This window comes from Clavelina lepadiformis, chromosome 6 (genome assembly GCF_947623445.1).
Source record: "Clavelina lepadiformis chromosome 6, kaClaLepa1.1, whole genome shotgun sequence".
NCBI lineage: Eukaryota > Metazoa > Chordata > Ascidiacea > Aplousobranchia > Clavelinidae > Clavelina > Clavelina lepadiformis.
This window is the reverse complement of record NC_135245.1, coordinates 20375823-20401120: the sequence shown is the minus strand read 5'-3', so window position 1 is coordinate 20401120 and position 25298 is coordinate 20375823. Positions and strand designations below refer to the sequence as shown.

General features: G+C 40.5%; 5 protein-coding genes across 10 annotated transcripts; 3 read left to right on the top strand and 2 right to left on the bottom strand.

Moving 5' to 3' along the window:
* Window positions 1-775: 775 nt before the first annotated feature.
* Window positions 776-2990, bottom strand: LOC143461869 (uncharacterized). The gene has a single exon (XM_076959777.1). It carries the CDS (start codon window positions 2771-2773, stop codon window positions 1826-1828), a length of 948 nt encoding a protein of 315 aa, XP_076815892.1. The 5' UTR covers window positions 2774-2990; the 3' UTR covers window positions 776-1825.
* Window positions 2991-8741: 5751 nt separating this feature from the next.
* On the top strand, window positions 8742-13587 carry LOC143463097 (somatostatin receptor type 2-like). Of its 4 annotated transcripts, none has more exons than XM_076961473.1 (10): window positions 8742-9082; window positions 9901-10033; window positions 10161-10323; window positions 10831-11012; window positions 11104-11223; window positions 11933-12239; window positions 12318-12542; window positions 12639-12751; window positions 12953-13113; window positions 13254-13587. In XM_076961473.1, the coding sequence occupies exons 1-10, from the start codon at window positions 8929-8931 to the stop codon at window positions 13265-13267; spliced, it is 1572 nt and encodes a 523-aa protein (XP_076817588.1). In that variant the 5' UTR covers window positions 8742-8928; the 3' UTR covers window positions 13268-13587. The 4 variants fall into 4 exon arrangements, with proteins under 4 accessions (XP_076817588.1, XP_076817587.1, XP_076817586.1 ...); XM_076961472.1 differs by having other exon boundaries at window positions 8768-9082; window positions 13251-13587; XM_076961471.1 differs by having other exon boundaries at window positions 8771-9082; window positions 12991-13113.
* Window positions 13588-14560: 973 nt separating this feature from the next.
* Window positions 14561-17736, top strand: LOC143463000 (somatostatin receptor type 2-like). Of its 2 annotated transcripts, none has more exons than XM_076961344.1 (9): window positions 14561-14929; window positions 15045-15207; window positions 15356-15525; window positions 15625-15735; window positions 15879-16032; window positions 16155-16397; window positions 16463-16575; window positions 16640-16762; window positions 16845-17736. In XM_076961344.1, the coding sequence occupies exons 1-9, from the start codon at window positions 14811-14813 to the stop codon at window positions 17008-17010; spliced, it is 1362 nt and encodes a 453-aa protein (XP_076817459.1). In that variant the 5' UTR covers window positions 14561-14810; the 3' UTR covers window positions 17011-17736. The 2 variants fall into 2 exon arrangements, with proteins under 2 accessions (XP_076817459.1, XP_076817460.1); XM_076961345.1 differs by having other exon boundaries at window positions 14562-14929; window positions 15882-16032.
* Window positions 17737-20907: 3171 nt separating this feature from the next.
* LOC143462388 (uncharacterized) lies at window positions 20908-22158 on the top strand. Of its 2 annotated transcripts, XM_076960531.1 has the most exons (4): window positions 20908-21191; window positions 21307-21351; window positions 21449-21703; window positions 21895-22158. In XM_076960531.1, the coding sequence occupies exons 1-4, from the start codon at window positions 21125-21127 to the stop codon at window positions 21939-21941; spliced, it is 414 nt and encodes a 137-aa protein (XP_076816646.1). In that variant the 5' UTR covers window positions 20908-21124; the 3' UTR covers window positions 21942-22158. The 2 variants fall into 2 exon arrangements, with proteins under 2 accessions (XP_076816646.1, XP_076816647.1); XM_076960532.1 differs by lacking the exon at window positions 21307-21351.
* A 945-nt stretch (window positions 22159-23103) lies between these two features.
* LOC143462706 (uncharacterized) lies at window positions 23104-24553 on the bottom strand. The gene is made up of 3 exons (XM_076960958.1): window positions 23887-24553; window positions 23727-23771; window positions 23104-23632 (listed from the first exon to the last, which is right to left on the bottom strand). The coding sequence occupies exons 1-3, from the start codon at window positions 23951-23953 to the stop codon at window positions 23367-23369; spliced, it is 378 nt and encodes a 125-aa protein (XP_076817073.1). The 5' UTR covers window positions 23954-24553; the 3' UTR covers window positions 23104-23366.
* Window positions 24554-25298: the final 745 nt, after the last annotated feature.

Genomic DNA, 25298 nt, shown 5'->3' with positions numbered 1-25298 from the left:
ACATTGGCATGAGTATAACAATGCTCAAGCATGAAAGATTCACTCTGGAACTGTCGGCCACAGACCGGGCAAACTGACCCAACTATCTTGTGTCTCTTCTTGCAATGCTTCCTGTATTTGCTGTAGATCTTGAAAGCTTTCGGGCAGTCCATGCACTTGTATTGAGCGATGATCTTCAACCTTCCACTGCCTTCTTCTGGATCTTCGTCTTCTGAGGCTGATGATTTACCACTAGGTGGCGATACGTCATGGAGTAATTCTTCTCCATCACCAATATCCGAGTTGTTGATGTTATCAGCAGCAGAGTCATTTTCTGCAATCCTATTCAGCACAATAGGTTGATGCATGCTCCCAATTCTAGTTTTCACTTTGCGCTGTTTCAATTTAACTGACTTTGTTTTGGGACTAACAAGAGCAAACTTGTCATTAAATATTTCCTCATCGTCATAATCAATGATCACTTCCGACACTTCACCTTGTTCCACGCGCGCTATGTTTATAATCCCATTAATCCTCTGAGAAAACTTCCTCATCTCAATGAGCAGGTCTTCCTGGATGATCTTCAGTTCATTTGTTACGAGTTTGTGGAAGTTGGATGGGGATTGGATGTAATTCCCGAGTGACATGAGAGTCTCAATCCCGAATATTGAGGCAATCTTCTTCTCCAGTCTCCATACCTCGAAGCTCACCTCTTTGTGGATTGCTTCGAGATCATCCGAAATATTCCAACTCTCATCCATTCCAACGCAGCACTATAACCACCTTACACTGCTGATTTTCTACGTAGTGTTTGAAAAAATTGTCAGTCATAGACATCATTTGAACAAACGCACGTTGCATTTAACTTTGCAAAATAATGACAAAAGCATGAACAGCTAAGTTTGATTTTTTAAACCAAAACCAGTAAGTTGTTTCGTTCACGAGACATTGACACAACAAAGATATTTACAAATGATCTTCAAAAATACATGAAGCAAACATGACATGAATGCAGACTAAGGTAGATGCATAAGATGACAAACAGAAAACAGCTTAGACAAAACACAACATTGGTAATTAACGAACCAAAATAACAATATTTATGATAAAGACAAAAAAACACAAAAATTAGTACAAGGTCGACACTGAAAGCAAATTGATAAATTCATAAAAAGTCGACGCGTCTTGTCAGATATAAAGTAACTCACAATGCGTTACAGTTATGAGTTCTCAGATCGTGAGTCACAACAGTGATATGTGTCACTGTTTTCGTTGAAAAATCCTGTGTTGGGGTCTTGTTAGTCGGCTTTTAAAAACAAAAGGGTCGTTTTAGCCAATAAATGTTTAAAGTTTCAAATCAGTTAATCTGCAAAAAGCTGAGTGATGCTGGTGATAAGAAAACATAGATTACGGTCTATAACTAACAAAACTTATTTCTGATCTATGATTTCACTCGAACAAACAAAGCATCCAGAATGATTCATCAGTTTATGAAGTTCTGATGAAAAGTATAAAATGATATTTCAGCAAAGATTCTTCACTGAACACTTTTCAATCAACATCAATGTTCTGCGGCGTAGGACCAAAGAAAAGCAACCTGAGAAGTGTCATGATTCCAGATTATGGCAAAACTTTTACCAAACGTGCAAGATTGCAACCAATGTACATAATAAATGGAGTCAGAATAGCACAAAAAATAGTATTTTGAGTGTGTCCATGCCCATGTAAAGTTGATATATCTCTTAACCACTCAAACTCTGGTGTAACAAGAACAAAAACCAAGCAAATACCGTGATGCAAAAATTGAAAAAATCTGATGCAACATGGAGTAAATTTCTCTCAGCACCTACCTGGCAGAACGAGTCGAAGATTTTAGGGGCGTTTTTTGTAAAAGTGTCACTTTGTCTGCACGTCTTGCACCGCGTCCACCACACAGAGTCTTTAAGTGCTCAGACAAGCTATATTTGTCTGGAAATGAACGCTTGCAAATGGTACAAGATTGCCTGGATGTGAGCTTATCTCGATGGCATTTTAGATGGGTTTCCAAATAGTCTTTACGAATAAACGCCTTCTCACAGAACTCGCACTTATACGGCTTCTCACCTGTGTGTATCCTCACATGCCTCGTCAGGTGGCTCTCTCTGTAAAAGACTTTCGAGCAATACCGGCATGTGTAAGCGGTCTTATGCTGATGGACCTCGGCCAGATGTCTGGTCAGCTTATAGTTTGATGAAAACACAGACGAACACAATTTACAATAAAGCGACGGACCGTTAGTTCGTTTCTTTTTCTTCACAGTCAGAAGAGGAGTTTCATGGAATGAATACTTCGAGTCCAGAAGAGAATTGCTGCTGTAAATTGACTCCTGTATAGAGTCGCAGGAATAATCTTTTTCCAGTTTGTTTTCAGCCGGCATAAGCAGATAATTGTTTTCCGTCTCGGACACATCTGGCTGGTAGACCATTGTGACATCATCAGCGTCAAAGTTATCACCCACCATAGGGTTCTCAAAACTATCACAGTTTATTTGAACCTCGTACTCGCTGCCATTTGCCATCGCACCTTCATCTGGTTCTGGCACAGACTCAATGCAAAGTGAATTCTCGTAGTGAGCTTCATCACAGTCCGAGGAACCTTTCATCACTGGGCTCCTTGTTTCAATGATGCTGTCCAGTTTCCTACCGATTCTCTTCACCTCTTCACGGAGTTCCTTCCTCATAAATTTCAGCTCCTCCAGGATCAGCAAACCAATCGCCTCAGATGAAAACACTTCGTTTTGGACCAAATTCATCATTTCACAGCCAAAATAACTTCAAGATCTAACAACTCCAATAAACATTGGTTGTATAGGGACCAGTTATTACCTTTATTGCCAGGCTATGTATATCTGACCTACGTGCAAATAGACTATGATTTTATACATTTATTTATAATATATAGACTATGTTATTCAATTTTCAAATCAGTTATGACATCGGTATATCGCAAATTTCGCAACAAGGTGAGTAAGCCTATTGCAGAACAAACTGCTTCAAAGTGAGGAGCAAGTTCAAAAACCAGTTGATCTTAAACGAAAGGACACTACTCAATTATTCTTCCGGTAAAATAGTTATGAAAAATCATTCTTGGTTGGGTAATTATAAGCAACACAAAATCGCAAAATTGGCCTTAATTGAGATGTAGATCAAGGCTCTTGTGATGTAACAAGTAATCGCACACAACATTGAAAATTCATAAATTTAGCAATACCTACTCTATATCACGTATGTATCTGTTACAGCTGTATAAATTGCTCTAAGTGCCAACAGCTTGATAGGTGACAGCCTACACCTCAACCACGATAACCAGTTGGTCTATGGTAACGGTTTGTCGGGTAGCCTATGCGGTCCAAAGAATACCATAACTTCACGGACGCAAATGATTGGGCTACCGGGTTTTTTATTAAAACAATCGTAATTTATTCAATTCCAACGCTTCACATTGCAAATATTTTCACATGATGCCCAATTGATCATAGGTTTAACTCTTACGACCTAAACTTTTGACTTCAGTTGATTACCACGCAAGGAAAGCAACTTGACTGTGAATCTATGACATAACAAGAGCCTGGATCTACTTCACAAAGAAGGCCAAAAACAGAGAGATTTTGCGATTTTCTTTTTCCAATAACTAGCTAACCACCAAGTAGTTCTCAAAAATATTTTACCAGAATGTTCTGTTAATAGTATTCTTTCAAATAAGATCAAAAATAATGTTTTGACTTGCCCCTCACTTTAAGTGACAAGAATAAGATAAAACATTAAAACTAGTGGAAATAACGGCCACAAAGATGTTAATTTGATGTATAGGTCTATCTATAATGCAATATTCACTTATGACTCTATTTTCAGATTTTTTCCTAATAAATTCATCGAGATATGTCAATTTGCTAAGAAAGCAAAACAATTTTTGCCTTCTTTCTACAGTAAATCCTTAACCCAACAAACTATTTGATATATGGGACCAAAAATTTGGAATTCTCCACTTAATGATTTGAAACTTTTGGAAAATAAGACAATTTTTTATAAAAAATTAAAAAGTTATTTTGCTTCATCACACTTGCATGACACTATGTGACAATTGTAGTTAAATCATGCAAATACATAAATTTTGGCAAGACAAAGTGCATTGAAACCTCAGTTACTTCACAGCTCGGACCTTTTGAGGCGGATGTGAACTGCCTGGACAAGTTACTGGAGCAGGTATATAGCGGCTGGCCTATTTTTGCACTCTGCTGTCCAAACATCTTTTTTAATTTTTACAACTTTGCAATAATACAGTAATACGGTAGATTCATTCAACCATCGATCACCAGAGTCTAGTGCACATGTTCACAGCCACATGACGTCATAATTTGAGTAACTGGGATCTAAGTTTATGGTTAGTATACAAATGCATCAGCTGTGGTTGTGCACTTCTGCACTAGACCCAACTGCCATTAGGTCTAGGCTACATCTGTGCACAGAGGGAGAAACGAATCGAATTTCCATGATTAGGTCAGGCAGAACACTTCCCGGCAACTGCAGCAAGACAAGGTCCAAGCTGACAGCTAGATATACAAGCATGAAGGCCTTGGCACTATCAGACCAGAAGGAATACCTGCAAGCCGGACTACAGAGTCCTTTTTGGGTGCACAAGACAACCAAAAAGGACTAGCGCGGTGCGCACAAATGCTCAAACACAATGAAAAACTTAGGTGCGCAATTACACAGTTTGACTTATTCAAACTTCAAATCAATCGAAAATTGAGTGCACAGAAAATCTGTCGAAGTCGTTAAGTACAAAATAACGTACTTAAGTGCGGCACTGAAGCTCATGATGAAACGCAGTACACCGATTGAGTGCAACTATGCCAAACTCTGCAGTCTGGTCTGCAAGTACTTCGCCAGTCTGCCAGAACAAAAAGGGGTTTTGTTTAAAGGGGACGCTGAAAATGACGCATAGAATTAACTTCTATGCACCACCTACTTTGCCACTTACCTCATAAAACTTTGGCGCCATCTTGGTGGTGCGGGCGCTCAATTGTTTAGAAATCAAACTCCTTAAAATCACTTCCCTTCAACCACAAGGTGGCCTAATTGTTTTCATCACATACGTCTATAAATCCCGGTTTATAGTTGTTTATGCTTTCATATTAAAGAAGATCTACTGTACTTTGGGTCAATTAAAAGAAAAGTAACCAGTTGGCAAAATTTTAGGCCATCACCTTCATGATAAGCTGTGACAATACACTCCATCTCTACCTACATAAAAGATTTGCATGAAAAATTGCTTTTGCTTCAGGGCATGCCGCTTTTACTAGAAGGAAGATGGCTTCAAGCCCTGAGACTCATGTCTGTACGCGCCACTTTAACGGCGCATTTAAGTTTCAGATCGGAATTTTTTGAATACAAATATTGTTAAAATCTGCCGAATTAGGTCAGAAATCGGGATCACTTCAATTTTGCATTTGAACAACAATGATGGCTTAGGCGTAGGCTAATCGCTTCCAGTCGACTGCTATCTTTAATCAGGAATCTCCGTGAGAACTATAGGCTTATGCATAGCGCAAACAAAAGGTTTACATTACCTGTCTATCGTGTTTCTCGAATTTAGAACTGTCCACCAGCTCCACTGAACAGGAGCAAGCGTCGATAATGCTTTGCCCAAGGACCTTAGAGCTACAACGGTAGCGTATAGCGCCATTGGGTATCGTTGCAACATGAGCCGCATTTGTTGCGGGGCCAGCGTTCGAACCACTCGGCTACCGAGCCAGAGAAGTGGAGCTTTTCTGGCTCACGGATCAAGCTGCTGTAACTAGAATTCATTTTAAGTTATTGCCAAAAACATGTGACGAAACACAGTCACAACTTGATTTGGCGAAATGACGCGGAGGAGCGTCTGTTGGTCTCCGTGTCTAAACAACGATTGTTAACAGTAACGACGTCACTGTAAAACTAACTTTGAAATATTATGACGTAGCCTACATGATGGGACTTTTTGGTCCTGACGGGTGCTGTAATGCAAGCAGAAAAATCATTTTGACGTTTAGCATCACCGTCACTTTTAGTTTACAACTATGGCACTTGTGGTGGCGAAATCGGAAAATTTATTTTCTTATGCTATTATTTATAAAAAAATTTTTATTTTCGCCATTAACTTTACGGAGCGAAAGTTACAATGATAACCTTTGTAGTTAGAGCACAATAAAACAAATGCTCACGAACAATTAACGAGCAGGAAAAGTGGCAGAGCCCAAGGGCTTAAAACATGCAAGATAGTAATAATAGAATTGTGCTACAAGATGATAGGTCAGCAGGGCCACCAAACCTACAAAATTATGAACTATCTATTGCAAGGGGCGCCGCATGTTGTTGCATATTGAACAACTTTAACTGTTTACAATTATTACCTCTCAACTGCCATTTCCTAAGCTTGGATGATAGTTTAGATATAATGCGCTGTCCGATGAAGAAAATCCCTGTGCCGCTAGTTGGCGCGTACAAACAGTTTTTGTGGTGAAAAGAAAAAATGTTATGTCTCATAAATTCTAATTCGTTTTGTTGCCATATTCCTCATTAAATTATGGCGATTGTAATAATTTAGATAATTGACGTTTTTTAAATAAGCGATTGTGTGTTCTCTGGCTAGGAAAATGTGTAATTTACAAATTCGTGGGATTTAAATGAGAAGGAAAACGCGCTGGTGTCGAAACTTATGTGTTTTTTTTCTTTATATTTTCGCTTTCGTTCATCATCAACTTTCTTATCGAAATCCGCTATTTAGAGCATGTTTTGCCATTCCCGAAGGCGCTCAAAAGCGATGTTCACTCGAATCCCGATTTTGAAAATGAAGTTGTTCCGTGATAAGTTTCAGTTACATCAAACTTAAAAGCTAAAGTCCTGGCTATGACGTGCCAGCATCACTTTCAGGAATAAGAATACAAATTCATTCATTTCGTTTTGCTATGACGAGGTCATCATCATCTTTATCTCCCCATAGTCAAAGGCAAAAGCTAAAAGATACAAGTTATCGGTAAAATCAGCGCCAGATTTTCATTGGGACCTGGGGACCAGCTGTGGCGGGGACCTCGCCATGTTTGGTTTTGTAACCTCCATCAAAACATTTTATTATAAACCACTAAAACTGGCTCTAAAATACCCGCGTGTGCTCTCCACTTTCAAAATGTGCGAAACACAAAAGTTTGATTTAACGCCTGAACAGCTGCTTAAAACGCTTCGAAGTTAACTGTACAGTCTCATTTTGATTGGTACAGCAGATAGCAATTTGGATGAAGCTTTCTAAATCTACTATATTTAACATTGCAATGGTTAAAACCGAAAAGGAGTTGCAGAAAAGAAAAAAGAAAAAAGTTCAGAGGAGCAGAAGGAACATGCTAGCCTCGGAAGACTGGCAGGGCGCGTGTATATAAAACTTATTGCATATCTTGAAACAAAACTCAACAAAGAATAATTTCCATGGATGCCGAAACACTATAGTGATGACGTAGACCTCCCACTTAGCGTGGAAGCTTGGTATTAGTTTCACATCAAAATATTTCCAGCTGACGTATATTCCCACCGCTCAAGATACGGCGACGAATTTGTTGAGCAGCGTTGTTCGATCGAGGCCGTTTTGATTTGTTTTTCATTTTCATAATTTGCAAATGTTGCCAAACTATAGTATCAGTTTCAAAGCAGGGCGCCTTTGATAACGTTTTTAAAACATGGAAAGAACAAGAAAAGAACCTTTGCAAGACTGCTTTAGTCTGTTCTTTGGACTAGAGTTCTGGTTTGACTGAAGGTTTTCAAGGTTACAATTCTGTACAGTTTTTAGACATGGAAGCGCACAGACATTCTTTGGAAACATCTCTCTTCCACAGCAAGTTATATCCGTGTGCTTAGGCACATGGTCTCAATATTGATTGAACGAGCGCCCGTGTTAAACTCATGGAGGCAATGTGCATTATTTTGTAAGTCTACAACGTATTTCCGACTAATACTATGCTTCCTTCTGCGCGGGTTCAGAATTACTCCTCGTTAAAAACTCAAAGAATGCTTCCGTGTAACACAAGTAAAACATTTCCTGTTAGCGAAGGTTCAGAACATAGAAATCATAAGAAGAAGATGTCGATGTATTTTGCTTGTAAAGTTAAGAAGAATTTAAAATTGGAAATAAGGAAGAACTATTTCACAGTAAATAGTTTACGCAGCCTGTTGTTGAAGATGGGCGGTTAGGTTAGGAAAATCAGCAAAGAGTTGATTTTAGTTTTTAGGTTTTAATTGAAGTTTTTGAGGAACCAATCACGATTTTCGGGAGTAAAACTGTAAAACCTAATGACGTAATAATAAGCTGGTTTCACATGAAAGTTTCTGTCCCCTATTAAGGTGATTTCTATTAACTCGCAATAAATGGCGAAACTCATAAATATTGGCTGCGATTAAATTTAAAAGAAACGAAAGCAGACTTAATTTTGGATTGTTACGCAATAATCTATGAGTTGCGTCAGCTAAAATTACTTCCTGGTGTTGTAGCTGGCACGGTCCTTTTATCTTAAAAGCAAGATTTATTAAAAAGCAAAATTCAAATTTTTCGATCGTGCGACTCACGTCATATTAATAGCACCACGTAATACGAGGAACAGTTTGTAATATAAGTCGTCAACAGACCAACTTTGGACAGATACGGACAGATTTTGCTTCAACTAGGGTGGTGAGGTTTGACCATAGAAATTCTTGAAACCAGTCTTTGTGGCTTTTTGCACAAGACAGAAGAAATTTGGAGGCAGGAAAGCAAAAGATGACTTGTTCTATTATTCTAAATGGCAACGTCGCTAACTTCATGGATATTATATTACATGACTTCAGTCAATGTCATTGCGAAGAATTGTAAAAATTATATTTGTAGTTTTAGCAACGTAAGAATTATAAAATGGCCCTGTACAATTATCCTTTCTACGACGGCACCCCCAGCTTGTACCCCGATTATTACCCACTTCTCCCGGATGTGAATGAAAGCGGCTCACCCCCAATCAACGACACTGGCCCACCTCTGTTCGGTCCAGGCGAAGACTTGGCAAACTCTGGTGAGTGGAGAAATTATTTGTCACAAAGTTAAATTTGATTCATTTTATTTAAAAACTCGAAACAAAGAGACACGATTTTAAAGTTTGTGGAATGTTTAATGCGCGATTATTTCCCGCCAATTTTTACGTTTAATTATTTACCACGAAAAAGATTTTTTAAATTTTGAATGTTATAAGGAGCGAAATAAACAGTGTGGACCACGAGACAAAATTTTTTTACCCCATCCCCACAGAATTCCTTGGTGGGGCTCCTGTATTATTGATACGATCAGGCGCAACACCCAACACACTCCAGGCCTAACACCAACATATTTAGGCACAAAGTTGATTTTAAAACTTTATAGAATGTTAAAGTTACGAAGGTTTTGTCACGAGTTTATAATATTGAGTATGATCTTCATTGGATCAAAAACCACAATAAATAACAATCAAATTTTCTCCCTTAAACCTTTTGTTATAGTTCAGCAAATCTAAGACAAAAGTTATCCATGGGCCAATGGACAATATACATTTCCACAATCCTGGCCCACAATTTATAAATAGAATGAAATGTGCATTAAGTCATGTCATTGCCCTGTGCTATCAGTCTCAACCAATCATCAGCTATTATTACCCAACTTCCTTATATGACGTCATAAACGTAGACATGTTGCCCACTACATAGCGCGCGGTTGAGGGGGAGGTTAAATGACTGCGATTTATCAAACTACGGTTGTTTTTACGTCATATTGTGAGCGAGTGCATTTTATCACGTGTTTTCTAACGCACGCGAAATATTATTTTGATGGGTTTGAAGAAATTGTGTGACGTTCCTGCAGGTACTTCCCCTGAGGTGGAAGTGTGGAAAGTTGCCATTACTTTGATTATTTGCGTCATTGGATTGATCGGGAACCTCGTCGTCATTTTTGTCGTCTTTGCTTTGAAAGAATTCAAGAAATCAGTGACACATTGGTGAGACTTCCGCGTTCATTTAAACACAAAACATTTCCGCCTTCATCGTCATAATTTAAGCATTTTATTTCGCATCTGTGACGCCATAATGTGCATCGTTCCCCATGTAATACAATGTTTTACGCAGGTATGTCTTGCAACTGGCGGTGGCAGACGCCATATTTCTTATCACTTTGCCCTTCAAGGCGAGCGCAGATCTGGAAAATAACTGGTACTTTCCCGACTGGATGTGCAAAGCGAAAGAGACCATCTTGTACTTGAACTACTACGCGTCCATCCTCTTTCTAATGGTACTAACTTATGTGGTTTGTTGTTATTGTGCATTACTATGACGTCACGATGTTGCAATGTGGGGAAAAATTTGCATGTCTTATTCCCCCCTTAATTGTGCTGCGCGGCATCGACCATTATCAGTTGACAAAATATCTCATGATTTTAATAAACACAATGATTATTTTCAACCGAAACAACTAGAAGCAATTTCCTTCGGAACAAAAATAGAGTTTTAAAGAACGCAGCGTTCAAGAGATTTGCAAAAAGATGCCAAAACTAAGCACTTCGCAGAACTAGCAAGCGAGGCAAGTTGCGGAAATGAAGAAAAATACAACGTCATGCCAACGCAGGGGCGAGAACAATTGCGACCTACTTCCGTGCATTTGCATAACGTTGTAAAATCTCCTGATCTACTCTCAGGAACCTCATCCCATTGTTGTCATTCACCTTACAAGCAGGATGACGTCAAAGCCGTGCACTGTGTCATTGCATACGTAGGCTTAATTCTTTTTATAAATGTTTAGATCATGAGCATAGATCGCTACATCGCGGTCTGCCACGCTTTTTCCAACCGACTCAACGTCCTTCGGAAGAAGAGATCAGCCATCATTATCGCCATGGTAACCTGGACACTGTCTCTTCTCCTCACAATCCCTGAGATGTTGTTCACCGGAAAAGCTGGAACAATGCCCAATTGTGATTGCAGGTTGGTTCCGTTATGACGTCATACTTCCATGCATTTGTTAATGAAAGCGTGGTCGTCAAGAACACATTTTAAAATTTCCTTCGTGTTCCAGATTCACGTTTCCAGCGGATTATTCCGCTTTCTGCCGGAACAAAGCAAACGAGGCGGAATTTCAGGAATGCGTCAAACAAATATCCGAAGTATCAGCCAACACAGAGAGATGCCTTCCAAGGTATTAAGCTGATGGCTGCACCAGGCCCAATAAGAATCTCTTAGATTTGAGCGCGATGTCACAAAGGCGTTATATATAACTAAACTCGTATTTTTCTCGAATTCTTGGAAACTGCTTTATTTTGAAAACGAAAACCAAATTTGTGCTCAACTTCTACCCACGCCAGCAATCCACCAGTAAACATGGACGAATATTTATAACAAAGCTAATTATGGATCTTCGTCTTGGCGCCATTTCATGTTCTTTATGACGAGGACAAACATGGATTTTTTTAAAGTGCTGTGTCATGACCGCGGCGATGGACCTCAACAGAGCAAATTATCGGAAGCCGCGATTTATAAATACAATAGATACCAAAACATGATTGTTCTAATCTCAGCAGTTTTCTTGATAATCGTGCGATGTTGCGTTCCATGCCAGGATATATTACGCCCGCATTAGGATCACGTGATGCAAACTGACGTCAGACATCGGGGTTTGCGATAAAGACTGAATCTGATCGGTCTGATAGGATTTGAATAAAAATTTAATTTTTTTCAATAAATCTCCCAAAAACCCAAATTAATCTTTTTGTCCTTACTTTGAAGTTGGTTATTGGCGATGGGGCAAAAATTTCTGCAACAATTTATATTAAAATTACCCGGCGAAAACCTTCTCGTCCTTTTGTATTTTAAAACAATCTATGACGTAATAATTTTGTTTGTTACAGACCGGAAGACGACCACGACGACTTTGCAGATTATTATGCGGCACAATTGGACGCAATCCCGAACCAAGCAGATGCAGGGAACTTTACCGGACCCGAACTCGAACCCGTTAATGGCGAATACTTTATGTCCGGGGGGTCTGGCGAACCTTTGGACCCGCACGAGCTCGAACTCGTGGGTTCGGAGAGTAGCTACGGGGATTTCCCTGACATAACCCGTCTTAGCGCTTGTCATTACAGAGGTCAGTCGTCGGGCTACGTCGCGTTCATTTCCTTCAACTTTGCCGTCATGTTCCTGCTCCCATTCATCGTGAGTTCACTTCAGAAAACTAACAATGCGACTATATCGATTATGACGTCACTGTGAATATGTTTATTACCAACAAAGGTAATGACGGTGTGCTATGGCCTCATCATTCATCGTCTGACGACATCCCGGATGTCAAGCCGAGCCCGAAACGGCGAACAAAAGTCCGGCAAACAATCGAAGTCTGAGCGCGATCGCGAGCGAATCACGATCATGTGCGCTGTGCTCGTGACCTCGTTCCTCGTTTGCTGGCTTCCTTTCCACGCCACACACCTGGCCAAAATCGCCGGAATCACCGGACTGCAGGTACGGGCAGCTCAATGACAGCTGTCGTTGTGTCATTCTTCCAACTGCCACTTGTTCGTGTGAATATACGTGATAACAATCATGATTGTGACGTAGGAGGACGGATGCAGGCATTTATCAGAAGCCACCACCCTCCTTGCTTTCCTCAACTCCGCCTTGAACCCGTACCTTTACAGCTTCCTCGGAACCAAGTTCAAAAAGCGAATGAGGTGAGGAAAGCGCATGATTTGCAGGAAACGATGTTTCATGTCACGTACTTTCACGTAAAGCCTTTCACATCACGTTAATACGTCACGTATTGGCAAATGGTTTCAGTTGATGCGAAACTTCCTGCCAATTGTCTGGTTAACATAAAATCACTCTTAATCTTACTTTGACGGTCGGTCTTAAAACTTAACTTTTTTTAAAAGAACGACTTTCCACCGTCAAATTGAATTTTTACCTTCAGTGCCGCCATCAGTGCATCGACCAAGCGAAGCGAAGCTTCGTCTACAGGGGGTTTCCCCGTCATCTTTCGACGCAAAAGAGAAGGTTCGAGTCAGGGGGTCACAGTCAACACAAGACTCCCAAAGTAGGTCCCAGATGTTTGACAAAGACTTGGCGCGATTAATCGAGTATTTTCGATCATGGGCGACCACCATGCAGTCGCTGACGTGTTTGGCGGCGAAACCGCGAATATTTGAACTTCAACTCAAAATTGTTTTCCAGAAGTTCATCGCGGTTGAAAACGAGTTCATCAGAAGGTCGCCAGTCAATGAACGAATCGAAAAGCGAAAATTCGCGCAAATTATCCCAACCGGAAGTATCTCGCGCATCTGTGCCCGCGCCTTGATCACGTGCTTTAAGTCACACTTTGCCAACATTTTGAAAAACCATGAAGACATTCCTTTGTTATTGTTTTATCTCAAGTGGTTTGTTTTTTGATTTCCAATTTTTTTTGTAAACGTTGAGTGGTCGATGTATTTGTAAATATGTCATATATTGTCATTGCAAAGATTTGCTTTTTCGTGAAAAGGACAAAATAAATAAAATGAACAAAACCTTATCAACGTGGTGTCACGAAGAGGCATCCTGTGAGGAAATCTAAAGCAGCCCAACCCACGAAGCAAGTTGCTTATTTGCACAAACTTGTTCCTACGCATGGCGGTGACGTAACAGTCATTTCACTTATTTAAAACTTGAAGTTTAATAAAATACTGGAAATTCTCGGCTTCCTTCAGGAATATGACTTTGTTTTAAAACAATTGCTAACTATGACTTGGTCACGTGAGTGAAGGTTATTTCCCGGAACTTATCAACTGCTTTTCTGTTCATGGAAATAAATTCCATCAGTAGTTTGTTTGCGAGTACTCGCTTCAGAATCAATCAATCTTACCACATCTTCCAAAGCATAAATCGAGAAGGTTTAGATAACAAGAACCAGTGTGACGTCACACCAATTTGCGGTCTTTAATGTGACATGTTCGGAGGCAAATGTGACGTAGCAAAGAAAGCACTGTGACAACATGAACTTTAAACGAAAGAAACTCCGCCATTGAGTGGACAATTTGTTTCAGGCTGCTGCTCTGGTTTCATATCAACGTTATACTCAGCTCAGCAATCATCCTTTTTCCTTCAAATAAAGAAAATATTTTTAAAGCAGTATTTAAAAAAAAGCAGGAGAAATGTGGTGGCCATGCACAGGAGAGCTGGAAGCAGGTATTACTGGCAGACCGGTCCACCCCTCACGTAATGACAAATCGGGACCAACTCATCACAAACATGTCAGCACGTTTCATGTTAGTCCAGTGCTATAACTTCATGATGTGTCGTTGTAATTAACTGGTGAAAATCTATGAAAATAAACACCCGGATGTGACGAGATTTTCTTAATTGTGTCGTCATAAAGAACCTGTTGACTACTTGACGCCATTTTCGTGCACAATATAACGGTGAACACGGAAAAGGAAATTTGCTAACTAAGTAAGAAGAAGCGAGCTTGCGTACCGAGTTGTTTATTAGAGACGAGGAAGTAGCGGACACCGACTCTGTGCAGGAATTGTCGGGGTGTGATAGCACGGTTCACTTTTGCAAGCTGTGGATGGGATGAGGGTTTGGTCTCTCTCTGCACCATTAAGAAGTGGATCAGTTTATTTGCTAAACCCAGAATAGCTTCATTTATGTCGTCTCTGTTTTAGCCAGACGTAGGATTTTTGAACAAGTGGAAGCGTTTGACAAATCCTTAACCGATATAAACTCCTACGCCAAGAATAGGTCCAGGGATTCAGCATGTTTGCTTGGGACTCGGCGTTGATGTTGGTTGTCTGCATTCTCGGTCTGGTCGGGAACATAATCCTGGCTTTTGTGCTGCTCGCCCTAAAAGAATTCAAGAAATCTGTGACCCACTGGTGGGTAAACATGTCATTATACATTCATTTGACGTTTATAAAAACAGATTGTTACAAAATGTGACGATGTTGGGACGACGTTGTAACAATGACGCGATGTTGACGTCATTTGCAGGTATGTCTTGCAGCTGGCGGTGGCGGATTCCCTTTTCCTTCTCACCCTTCCGTTCGTGATAAGCGAGGCGGTGAACAAGGAGTGGATTTACCCGGAGTGGATGTGCAAGGCGAGGGAGACGATCCTCTTCATCAACTACTACGCCTCCGTCTTGTTCCTCACGGTATGTCTTTTTCCTTTTCTAATTTTAGGATTTAGGACTTTGAAGAATTTACATAGTTGGCGTGTTTAAGCGCATCACGTAAACACCTTCGTTGAAGGGGCTCAAGTAAAAAGCTGAACTCACTTATGTCCTTATTGCGCATGCGCAGATCATGAGCATCGATCGCTACATCGCGGTTTGTCACGCTTTCTCCAATCGATTCGCTCGATGCCGGAAGAGGAAGTTTGCTGCGATTGTAACCATCGTGACGTGGATCATTTCTATTATACTCGCCACCCCGATCATGCTCTACGCGCAAAAGCTGGGAAACGTCTGCACGTTCGTTGAAGATTTTCTCCAATTATTTTTATTTATTTTTAGATTTTTCTCTATCTTTCTTTTTGTTGGAAAAAATTGAATTTAATCTTCGTTCTTCAGGATTTCTTTTCCGTTCTTTGAACCACCCAACTACGGTGATAATGTCCTGGACGAAGGAAGCGCCAGCGCCAGCATCACTGAGTCGAATTTTGACATCGCTGACTTTGACATGTTAGGATGGTTTATAACGATAACAACTTTCCTGGGAGAACTTTTAAGTTTAAAAACATGTTGAAAAAGTCGATGACAAACAAAGTTAAATTTGAATCGCTTCACTGTTCGTTTAAACTCGATCGTTTTATTTTCCTCTAAAGCAGGTCAGACTTTTACGAGCAGTACACATTCCCAATGATAGTTTACGACGGTATCGACGTAATCCCGGTTAATTGCAATTACCGGAACAGCCCTGAATCCTGGTGGGCTTTCATCTACTACAACTTCATCGCCATGTTCATCTTCCCCTTCCTGGTCGGTTTTGAAGCTCCTTGGTCCTCCTACAAATATGCAGATAAACATAAGGATGTGTTTGTGCTGAAAACTTACGATTAAACTACATTATCATGCTTTATATCGTACCTTGATACATGCAGATTATGTCGGTGTGTTACGGCCTCATAATTCACCGACTCTTCACTAAATCCGCTCCCACGTCGGTCAGGAAGAAGTCCTCTTCGAGCGGAGGAAAGAGTCGTTCCGGGTCAGTGTCGGTGTCACATCGCGACAGAGTCCGAGTCACAAAGATGAGCGCGAGTCTGGTCGTGACCTTTTTCGCCTGCTGGGTCACCTTCCACTCGGTCCATCTCGCGAAGATCGAAGGCATCAAGTCAACCGATGTAGGCAAAAGTTTAATTGAATTTATTCAAAAATCCTCATAAGATCGTGACGTCATATTTTTCAGCCCGGCTTCTGCGCGGCGCTGACGTCAGCAGCCAGTCTGCTTGCCTTCGCCAATTCGATGCTGGATCCTTTCCTCTACGGGATATTCGGAAACAGGTTCTCAAGGAGATGGAGGTACGTGACAAACCACGTCAGATGCATCGGATGACGTATAACCACCTTGCTTACGTCATCACAGAGCTGCCGTGCGGGTCACATTCCGGAAAAAGAGCGTGACGTCATCACACCATTCGATCTACTCGAAGAACAGAAAGACCTTGAAGTCTGGGGAGAGCTCGGCCACCGGGGTGACCAGGATCAGGTGAGATCGGTTTCACTTTCAACTGTCACGTCATATCCGGCTTCAAACAGGAAGTTACCTTTGTGACGTACCCATCCTTCAGAATTAAGACGGAAGAAAAGATCGAATCATCGCTCCTTGATTCGCGCGAGTCCCTCGACAAATCAAAGTTCGCGAATCCGATTGTGACGAAAAACCCGCCGAAGGACGGAGCAGATGTGGAGAAAGGAAAGTTTGAAGAAGAAAACCAAAAAATACTGAACGCATGATGTCTATTTTGACGTAATAATGACGTAGTAGCCGAGCATGATTGCAACATTTCATGAAGATTTTTACAAAGCACAAATTGGTGTGTTCTTATAACGTTCTTCATCTTTTTACTCGATTGTTTATAGCGGTGGCCGCCATCTTGTAACTGTCGTCTGCATCAAGGAATTTGATAGTTTCTTAAACTTTCTGGTTTTCTTGTTTTTGCCACTGTTTCAACTTGAACTTATAAAAGCTACAACATTAGCAAAGCTATAAAGTCCCAATCACTGAACATACAAGATCAACACATGCATGTAAGTGCACGCGATTATATACGTGTAGTTCTGTGGGGTGCGTTGTAAAAGTGTACGCACGTGATTCCTGCTGCAGCCAAAGAGACTCATTTATTTGGCTTTGTCAACTTGTACCATTTCCTGTTATTTTATCAGGTGTATTACGTCACAACTGTCCATTTACTCTGCATTTTGGAAAATTAGTTTAGTTTTTACCGTCACTAGCTAGCAGCAAAGCGGGTAAGAATGCTGTAAACTTTCACGTAACTTGAAAACTCGTGATTTTATGTTGTGTCAAGTCAAGGAAATGTCTTCGTTTCAATATAATCGTTAGAATTGTTTTTCATTTTACTTTCAACCGATGTATGAGAGTTGACGGAACGCAATGTAGAATAATTTTATAAATCTTTCTTTTAATTTCACCCTTTCTAGGAATAAAAGCTACTTACTGTGGTCTTGAAGTTACAAAAGAATAATTTTTTTCGTTTATTAGCGAATGATCGAGTCTTGTTTTAATCATTCTGCTACTGAGTCTGAAAGTGAAGTTTTTTACATAAAATGACTTCCCAATATTTTGCAAAGATTATATAAGACCTTACTCCAGGCAGCAACTTTATTCAAACGCTTCCAACTCCCGAACGTAATATGACGTCACAACCTATGGAGAATTACAACGTTCTTGATCAATCATGATAAATAAACCCGCCGATTAATCAGATAAAAATGTAACGTTAAAAATTTTGACTGCACGTCTGCATGATGACGTGCAGAATCTCGATTGTTACGTGACAAATAGGGAACAAAGGTCGAGGAAATTATGACGACGGTCTTGTTGCGTTTTTCGTGAAAAGTTTCACTCAAAGAGGAAATTGAGCTAAAAAGGAAAAAATTAGTAATTACCCAGTCGACGTTTCAACAATGATAAAGTCGGCAAGCTGCTAAATTTTCTAAAATTAGCGGAGTTCTCTTACTATTAACACGCAGTGGACTTTCCTTATAAGGAAAAAATTAAACTTTGGACGGTGACGTCATTTACGCTCGTGATTGGAGTCGAATGACGAAGGCGAAATGACGTCATAAACTTTGAAGGGATTTTTCAATAAGTCATATCACGATTGTTTCTAAGTTGCTATTTCATTCACAAAACTGATCACAGAGACAATGACTTCCGCCCTAAACACTGTTCACCGGCCCGGCCATGATGTGCGTCATAATCGAACTAGACGGGCTCGTTGTTGTCGCCTTTGTAATGTCTGGATATCAAAATACCTCGCAGCGGCATTATTTAAGATACAACTTTTAGTAAATTTTCTTTGGTATAAAAACCGGTTTGCAAACAATTGCTTCAAAGGACGAAAATATTTTAACTGATTTAGCTGAAATCCTAAATGGAGTTTTTCGCAAACCACAAATATTTTGTCTGATTCATGTTTTAAAAATATTTTTCAATTGATTTGACACAAAAAGTCGCTAAAATATTTGTTATCGTAAAAATAAACCGAAAATTCGGTTGAAAATTGCTGCAATTCTTGCAATTTTGGTAGCTCTGATTGGCCAACTGCGGTGAAACAAACGCAAAATTAAACGTAGAAATATTTTCCGTGAAGAAAAGTTTACGAAGCTGATCGCGACGCAAGTGAGAAGGCCAAAGATGAAAGGTCATTGACCTTGTACGAGTAGGAGACGGTTCCAGTCAGGTAGAAAATAAACTTGGGGAAACCCAAAAATGTTTTTATGATCTACCCGAGCACAAATATCACCGTTTTGATTACAATGTCAATCCGTGACGTCAATAGCAGAAATAAGAGTCGAGATGATTTATAACCGACGACAACCAACTCGTGAAGGTAAATCTGCTACCGGGGCTCGAGCGACGAAGATTCATCGCCGAGTTTAGATCGTGCAAAATGCAAAGATGTTCCGCGGCATTATTCGGAACTTTATAGCCAGGACAGGCGATTAACGACCAATCAACAGAATGGTAATTGGGTAATCACTAATCAGACTTAATCGGTTTATTCTCGACATGACGGGAAGCGCATTGGCGGGAAGTAGAACAAAGGAAGTCGTTGCCATGACACCCATACAAGGTGGAAAAACTTTGCAAGTGATTGGTGCCTGCGTATAAAAGCATTTGATGTTGAAGTAAGTCGTGGAAGCTCGGCACCCGAGGTCAGGCAGCATTGGAAGATGTCGATGGCGCACGGGCATTGTTTTGTTTAAACTTTAAAATTTTGAGGTTAATTGGATGCAAATTTTGCTGGTTGTTGTATTTATTTTGGGAAATAAATTCATTTGCGAAAAAACATTTAAAAATAAATTTTAATTTCGATTTATAAATTAAACACTTACACCACTTATTTGTTTAATTAAAAAACTAATTATTTCATTTGTAATGATTTAATTAAAATTATTTCGTCGCAGTTTGTTGAAAATTTCAAACTTGAAATTTTTTGTGACGTCACAAGCGTGGTACGATTAAGCGCGCGGCGTCATAACGAACAAAGGACGTTCGAAAATTGTCTTAATTCGAGCCAATTCGGAACTGATTCCGCTGAGATTAAAATTGAGACGCGATATAGGCGGAGTTGTTGGGATAAAATTATAAACAACGTATCGATCGTTGAACGGAATTATAAGATTAGTCGAACCAACTGTGTGATCTATTCAATCAAGCTATGACGTCACCTTGCCGATTATTAGGTTGAAAATCAACGTAGTCGCGTAATAACAAGGTTTAATTTATGTCACAGTTACGGTACATTGAATTTTCCAAAGTTTGTAAAATGTTTTGCAACGTAGTAACTCATGATTCTGGGTTTGAGGGTTTAAGGCCGAAACAAATTTCACTCCCGAATTGGGGGAAGTCCCCCACTCGTAGTTGAAGTTTCTTATCTCGAAGTTGATCAAATTGTCGGCGGAGATAATTATATTTTAAGCAATTTCGTGATCGTAAGAACGGTTCTCAGGTGATGACTTCAATGATTCTGTTCAATGGAACGATCTTTGTTGAAGACGGAAAGTTTCTAAGACGAAGCTGTCCAGCCAAGTGTGTTGGACAGTTTGCAGCAAAAGAGCAAAGTACGCGGCGATAGTTCAGCCAGTGAAGATGAAATGATTGACAGATGAGAGAATATACGAATCACGTGACTGCAAACGCGCCATTTAATTTTAATTAGTTCCAGCTCCAATGCACTGGTAGTTAGTCGGACTTTGAAAACGTGTTAGCGCAAACATAAATATACGCCGCGATATTTGTTGCTGTGCACCGCACTTTCACAACATCTCAAGTTATCTTTATTCACGCGTCATAATGGCAGCTTTGTTTATAGAACAATCACATCTGTGTAATTAAAAATAGAAAAGCGTTTCCTCTCAAAGTAGTTTCATAATTCAAGCTGCAGAGGCGATTGTTTGGTCATAATGTATGGAGATGACCGGCGATATTGAGCATTTGAGTCCACGGCGCGTTCGTTTAATCATCAGCTGGAGGGAGAAGAAAAATCCCCTTCTAAATGCCGCTGCCAAGCACAGAGCGGTCAGAACTGGAGCTATTTGTGACGTAATATCCGTGGGCGAAGGTCGCACGGTACCTGTATCGTGGCTCTATATAAGAAAGCTGCCGGGGAAGTGGCGTCGTCAGTTGGCCGAGATGAGCGGCTGAGTGAGATGGCGAAGATAAGATACGATTTTGTCGTAGAAATAAGAGCTGGTTATTTGACGACGATATTTCGTTATTTATGGAATTCTTGCAACGAACCCGGCTAAATATGATTTTATCAGCAGCTTAAGTAAATGCACCTGGGTTAAACTGTTGTTAGTTGCTACTGGAAACAGAAACATGACGTCATATTTGGTTCTTTCCCTCACGCTTTTGCTTGCAAATTGCGTCATCGTTCAATGCGAAGGTAAGTACGTCATAGGTGATGACGTAAGAGCATGACGTCGCATGACGTGGTGTCACTAACAGAATGTGATTCATTTAACAAAGAGCATGAGCAGACTTGAGTGTATTTTTCACAGACTCGTTGGTGGCTCGTCTTATAACTTCGACTTCGTCTCAGCATGGTGAGTTGTCATGAAAGCTGGCGACGGTGTGCTTCGTATGATGCTTATAGCTAAGTTTAATAAGAAGCGCAATCTTTCACGACACTCATATCCACAGGCGCCTCACTTTGCAGGGAGCAATTCAACCAACTCTCTCGTTTCGTTCGAAGACATCCGGGACTTTCCCGACACGTTGAACTTCCTAAATGCCGACCGGACGGGACATTTCAACCCCTGTTCTGCTTCCACGGGCCCTCCGATAGCGCGACATCGGGGCTCTCCATTTGTTACTGTGTGGACCCGCATTCCGGGCTCAGAATAGAAGGAACGATGACCATCACAGAGAACGGAGGAGAAAACATCAGCTGCCCGGGTGAAACATTTTGCTTCGATGATTTCTATCACGAGCGTTGAGTTGATTAAAGAAACTCATCTTACTTTTTGTACGGAGATGATATGCATAATAATATGATGATATGCAGATACGCAAAATGTATGTCGTCATCGGTGACGATGTGATCGTCACAATCGTCACAATTAACCCTTTGTTAAATTATTTTCCAGAATCGTCCGCACCAGAAAGCCATGAACACGTGACTCAAGTGCAATGAAGACATGTCCGTAGACATCTAAACATTCCAGAGAATTCTTCAAAGTTGATGAAAACGCAACTCCAGCGACGCAGCATTCCTACTGACAATGTGATGAAATGACAATTGATTTGATTTTTTTTAAATTGACCGAATTTTTTACTCTCGTTGTTATTTTCTGCTCAAACTTCAATGTAATAAAACATTTTTGCAATTTTCACGCGATTCTATTTATAGAAATCCCGCCCTAACTGTCCGGGTTTTGGCAAAACAACGATTTAAACTGAACCGATCGTTGACTCGAACCAACCGGGCGTTTTCCTCGCCGCCTGGTACGAGTTTACATCACGTGACATAAAGACAGGTTAGGAGACGACAAACGTGAGGTCGAGGCATGTCAGTGTTGGGAGAAACAATCAAGATGTGTCGATGTTTGCGCAAAAATATTATGATGATGTCAGATTAATTCAGCAATTAGCTGTCATTGGCATCGAATGGAAACCAAAGGGTTTGTTTTAACCAATATTTTGCCGTGTTTTGCCGCTAAGTAGATATCTGCTTTCGCATTACTTTATAACACTCTGCTTTTATCACGTAACAATTGCCTATGGTCGAAAATCGATGACGTATTGCTCTTGACTGATCTTGTTTGTAAAAATAAGATTTAAAAGACCAAAAATAAACTTAACTGAGACATCTAGCGGAAAAGACCCAAAAAAACCCTTTAAAGTGCTGCCATCATAGCGTTTTTGGTGCGTTATACGCGAGCAGTAGTGCATTGGGGGGTACACATCTTTCCTTTTTATCTAGATGGATGACATAACAGAAAAAGATGACGTAATTTCATCGATGATATCACAGCTGACCAAAAACGATCAATCTGTCACAATAAAAAGGTTTATGACGTATAGAATGAGTCTGTCCCCACAAACATGACAAAACTAATAAATTGCTTTGTTACAAAGCAAAGTTAGAAGAATTGCAAAGAAAAGTGAATTATTAGTGAATTATCCAGGGTAACCCCCGGTAGCTTTTAAACAATTACATCACTTTAGTATATGATTACGTCATGCCTTGGTCACTATCCCGAGGAAGACTCCTCGTAGAAGTAACTAAAAGCTGTAAAAGCTCACGAACCAGCGAGCTAGACCAGAACTGGCCATCAGAAATTTTTTAAGTGGTTTTATTTTTTGCGCTTTTTGAAGATTTTGATGAACATTTAAATGAACTAAAGCATAACTCCGTTAGATGACGTCATAAAGATGATGTTGATGACGATGTAAGTAAGATCACGTGACATTTATTACAGGTTTCGTTTCGAAAGAAAACTTCAGCAAATTAATTTCCGGCGTCGACAGAGTTTCTTCAACTTGTGTCTGTGCAAGTCCGGGTAAAGTTGGAAGACTTCAAATTTATCACAAGGTCAAATCGCGAAATATCGAAAAGTCAATCGCCCGAGCACTGAATGTTCTGTCTGGATGTTCCGTCCGCGGTGACCACCACCGACCCACTGACGCGCTGCCCCGTGCCTGGGTTGACGCAATAACACAGGCTAAGCCCTTGGTTCTCGACGTCTGATTGGTTGGAGCAGAAGAGCGGTTCGAAGGTGCCATCTGGCCGGCACTGCGGCAGGTCAAGCAGGTGGGCCAGGCCTGGGAATGAGCCGCGGAACCACAGCGCCCTTTCGCGCTCTTCGTGGCAACTGGTCGTCGCTATGAACAGAAGAACGACATGAAATAACGCGATATATTAAAGATTTCACTTGATTATTTAAGCACACCGTCGCCAGCTTTCATGACAACTTACCATGCTGAGACGAGGTCGAAGTTATAAGACGAGCCACCAACGAGTCTGTGAAAAATACACTCAAGTCTGCTCATGCTCTTTGTTAAATGAATCACATTCTGTTAGTGACACCACGTCATGCGACGTCATGCTCTTACGTCATCACCTATGACGTACTTACCTTCGCATTGAACGATGACGCAATTTGCAAGCAAAAGCGTGAGGGAAAGAACCAAATATGACGTCATGTTAAGGTTAAAATGTTGTTAGATTTCACTCATTTACAAAATGTGAAAATCTGAAAAGTAAAAAATATTTCGGCAATCTGCTTTGAACGTCTTTTCCCTGACAACTGTCAGCTGCTTTCCACAGTGGCGCTTGGTTGACTTTGTCCCTTCACTCAGACGCTCATCTCGGCCAACTGACGACGCCACCACCTTGGCAGCTTTCTTATATAGAGCCACGACACAGGTACCGTGCGACCTTCGCCCACGGATATTACGTCACAAATAGCTCTAGTTCTGACAGCTCTCTGCTTGGCAGCGGCATTTAGAAGGGGATTTTTTCTCTTCCCCCCTTTAGCTGATGACAACGCTGATGACAACGAGTGAATTGTTTCACCTGTAAAGGCGGCTTGACGGCAATCTTGGTCCAAATTGCGGCCTTTTTTCTTTTCAATGAACATTCTCTCCCAGTTTCGACGAAACATTGATCAATTTTCCAAGAAAGAAGCGTCTCGACGCCGATAATGATTTCACAATAAAGCTAAACACCTCAGTGGGGTAGGTCTGGACCAAAAGTTGGTTAGGACGTCCGCTAGTTGTCGCTTCTTACAAGACCTTATAACATTTGTAGTTTTAGCAGAGCAACATCATGACCAAAGACAAAATAGTAAAAAACATCGCCCCAAATTGTCGAGCAAGTTGCAATATTTGAAATGTGGCGTTATTGCGTTAATCGCACCGAAAAGATTTGAAAATGAAACGAGCTGTCATTGGCTTCTTTATCAGCGAAATAAAGGAAAAAAATTATGACTTGTTTCCTAGAGTGATACAAGCCTAATTAAACTTCAAAAATTCTTTTTTACGCGTTTGGAAAAATATCGATATGCCACTTCTTTACAACAAATTCTCGGGGAAATTTTAATTGACGAATCCGATTAATCATGCAGACGATTGTGGCGTCATAAATCAACCCGAGATTACTCAAAATCCGGAATAAAAAGTGTCGCCATATTGACCTTAATTAAGCGGAGATGCATCGATGCATCGATGCGTCGTGATAGTTCCCAATGTTCTAGATCTCGCAGCATTTCCTTCTAAGCACCACCTCGCACGACATAAGACGGCATTTCCAACTCTGCTGATATTTTTGTGCAAAATCCGTGAAATGACAATGTGACGCGTTTTATACCTTTGTGGTGCAATAAACGAATTTTGACGTAACAAGGTTTCGGGCGCAAAATTCCGTTTCAAACGTCACAGATAAAAGTGTTCGCTGAACAAAAGCTCAGTAACGAAGCGCTGATGACAAGGTCTCCTCCAGAAATTAGATCGTACAAACCAGTGCAATGATCGCTTTGATGAGCAAGTT

Excerpts from the sequence above, each read along its gene's own strand:
- LOC143461869 (XM_076959777.1), bottom strand. The coding sequence starts at position 2,773 with ATGATGAATTTGGTCCAAAACGAAGTGTTTTCATCTGAGGCGATTGGT.
- LOC143463097 (XM_076961470.1), top strand. The coding sequence starts at position 8,929 with ATGGCCCTGTACAATTATCCTTTCTACGACGGCACCCCCAGCTTGTAC. Across the intron at positions 12,752-12,990 it reads AAGTTCAAAAAGCGAATGAG|TGCCGCCATCAGTGCATCGA; the intron begins GTGAGGAAAGCG and ends TTTTACCTTCAG. Across the intron at positions 13,114-13,250 it reads GTCAACACAAGACTCCCAAA|AAGTTCATCGCGGTTGAAAA; the intron begins GTAGGTCCCAGA and ends ATTGTTTTCCAG.
- LOC143463000 (XM_076961344.1), top strand. The coding sequence starts at position 14,811 with ATGTTTGCTTGGGACTCGGCGTTGATGTTGGTTGTCTGCATTCTCGGT. Across the intron at positions 15,208-15,355 it reads CCTCCGTCTTGTTCCTCACG|ATCATGAGCATCGATCGCTA; the intron begins GTATGTCTTTTT and ends GCGCATGCGCAG. Across the intron at positions 16,033-16,154 it reads TGTTCATCTTCCCCTTCCTG|ATTATGTCGGTGTGTTACGG; the intron begins GTCGGTTTTGAA and ends TGATACATGCAG.
- LOC143462388 (XM_076960531.1), top strand. The coding sequence starts at position 21,125 with ATGACGTCATATTTGGTTCTTTCCCTCACGCTTTTGCTTGCAAATTGC. Across the intron at positions 21,192-21,306 it reads CGTCATCGTTCAATGCGAAG|ACTCGTTGGTGGCTCGTCTT; the intron begins GTAAGTACGTCA and ends TATTTTTCACAG. Across the intron at positions 21,352-21,448 it reads TTCGACTTCGTCTCAGCATG|GCGCCTCACTTTGCAGGGAG; the intron begins GTGAGTTGTCAT and ends TCATATCCACAG.
- LOC143462706 (XM_076960958.1), bottom strand. The coding sequence starts at position 23,953 with ATGACGTCATATTTGGTTCTTTCCCTCACGCTTTTGCTTGCAAATTGC. Across the intron at positions 23,772-23,886 it reads CGTCATCGTTCAATGCGAAG|ACTCGTTGGTGGCTCGTCTT; the intron begins GTAAGTACGTCA and ends TATTTTTCACAG. Across the intron at positions 23,633-23,726 it reads TTCGACCTCGTCTCAGCATG|CGACGACCAGTTGCCACGAA; the intron begins GTAAGTTGTCAT and ends TTCTGTTCATAG.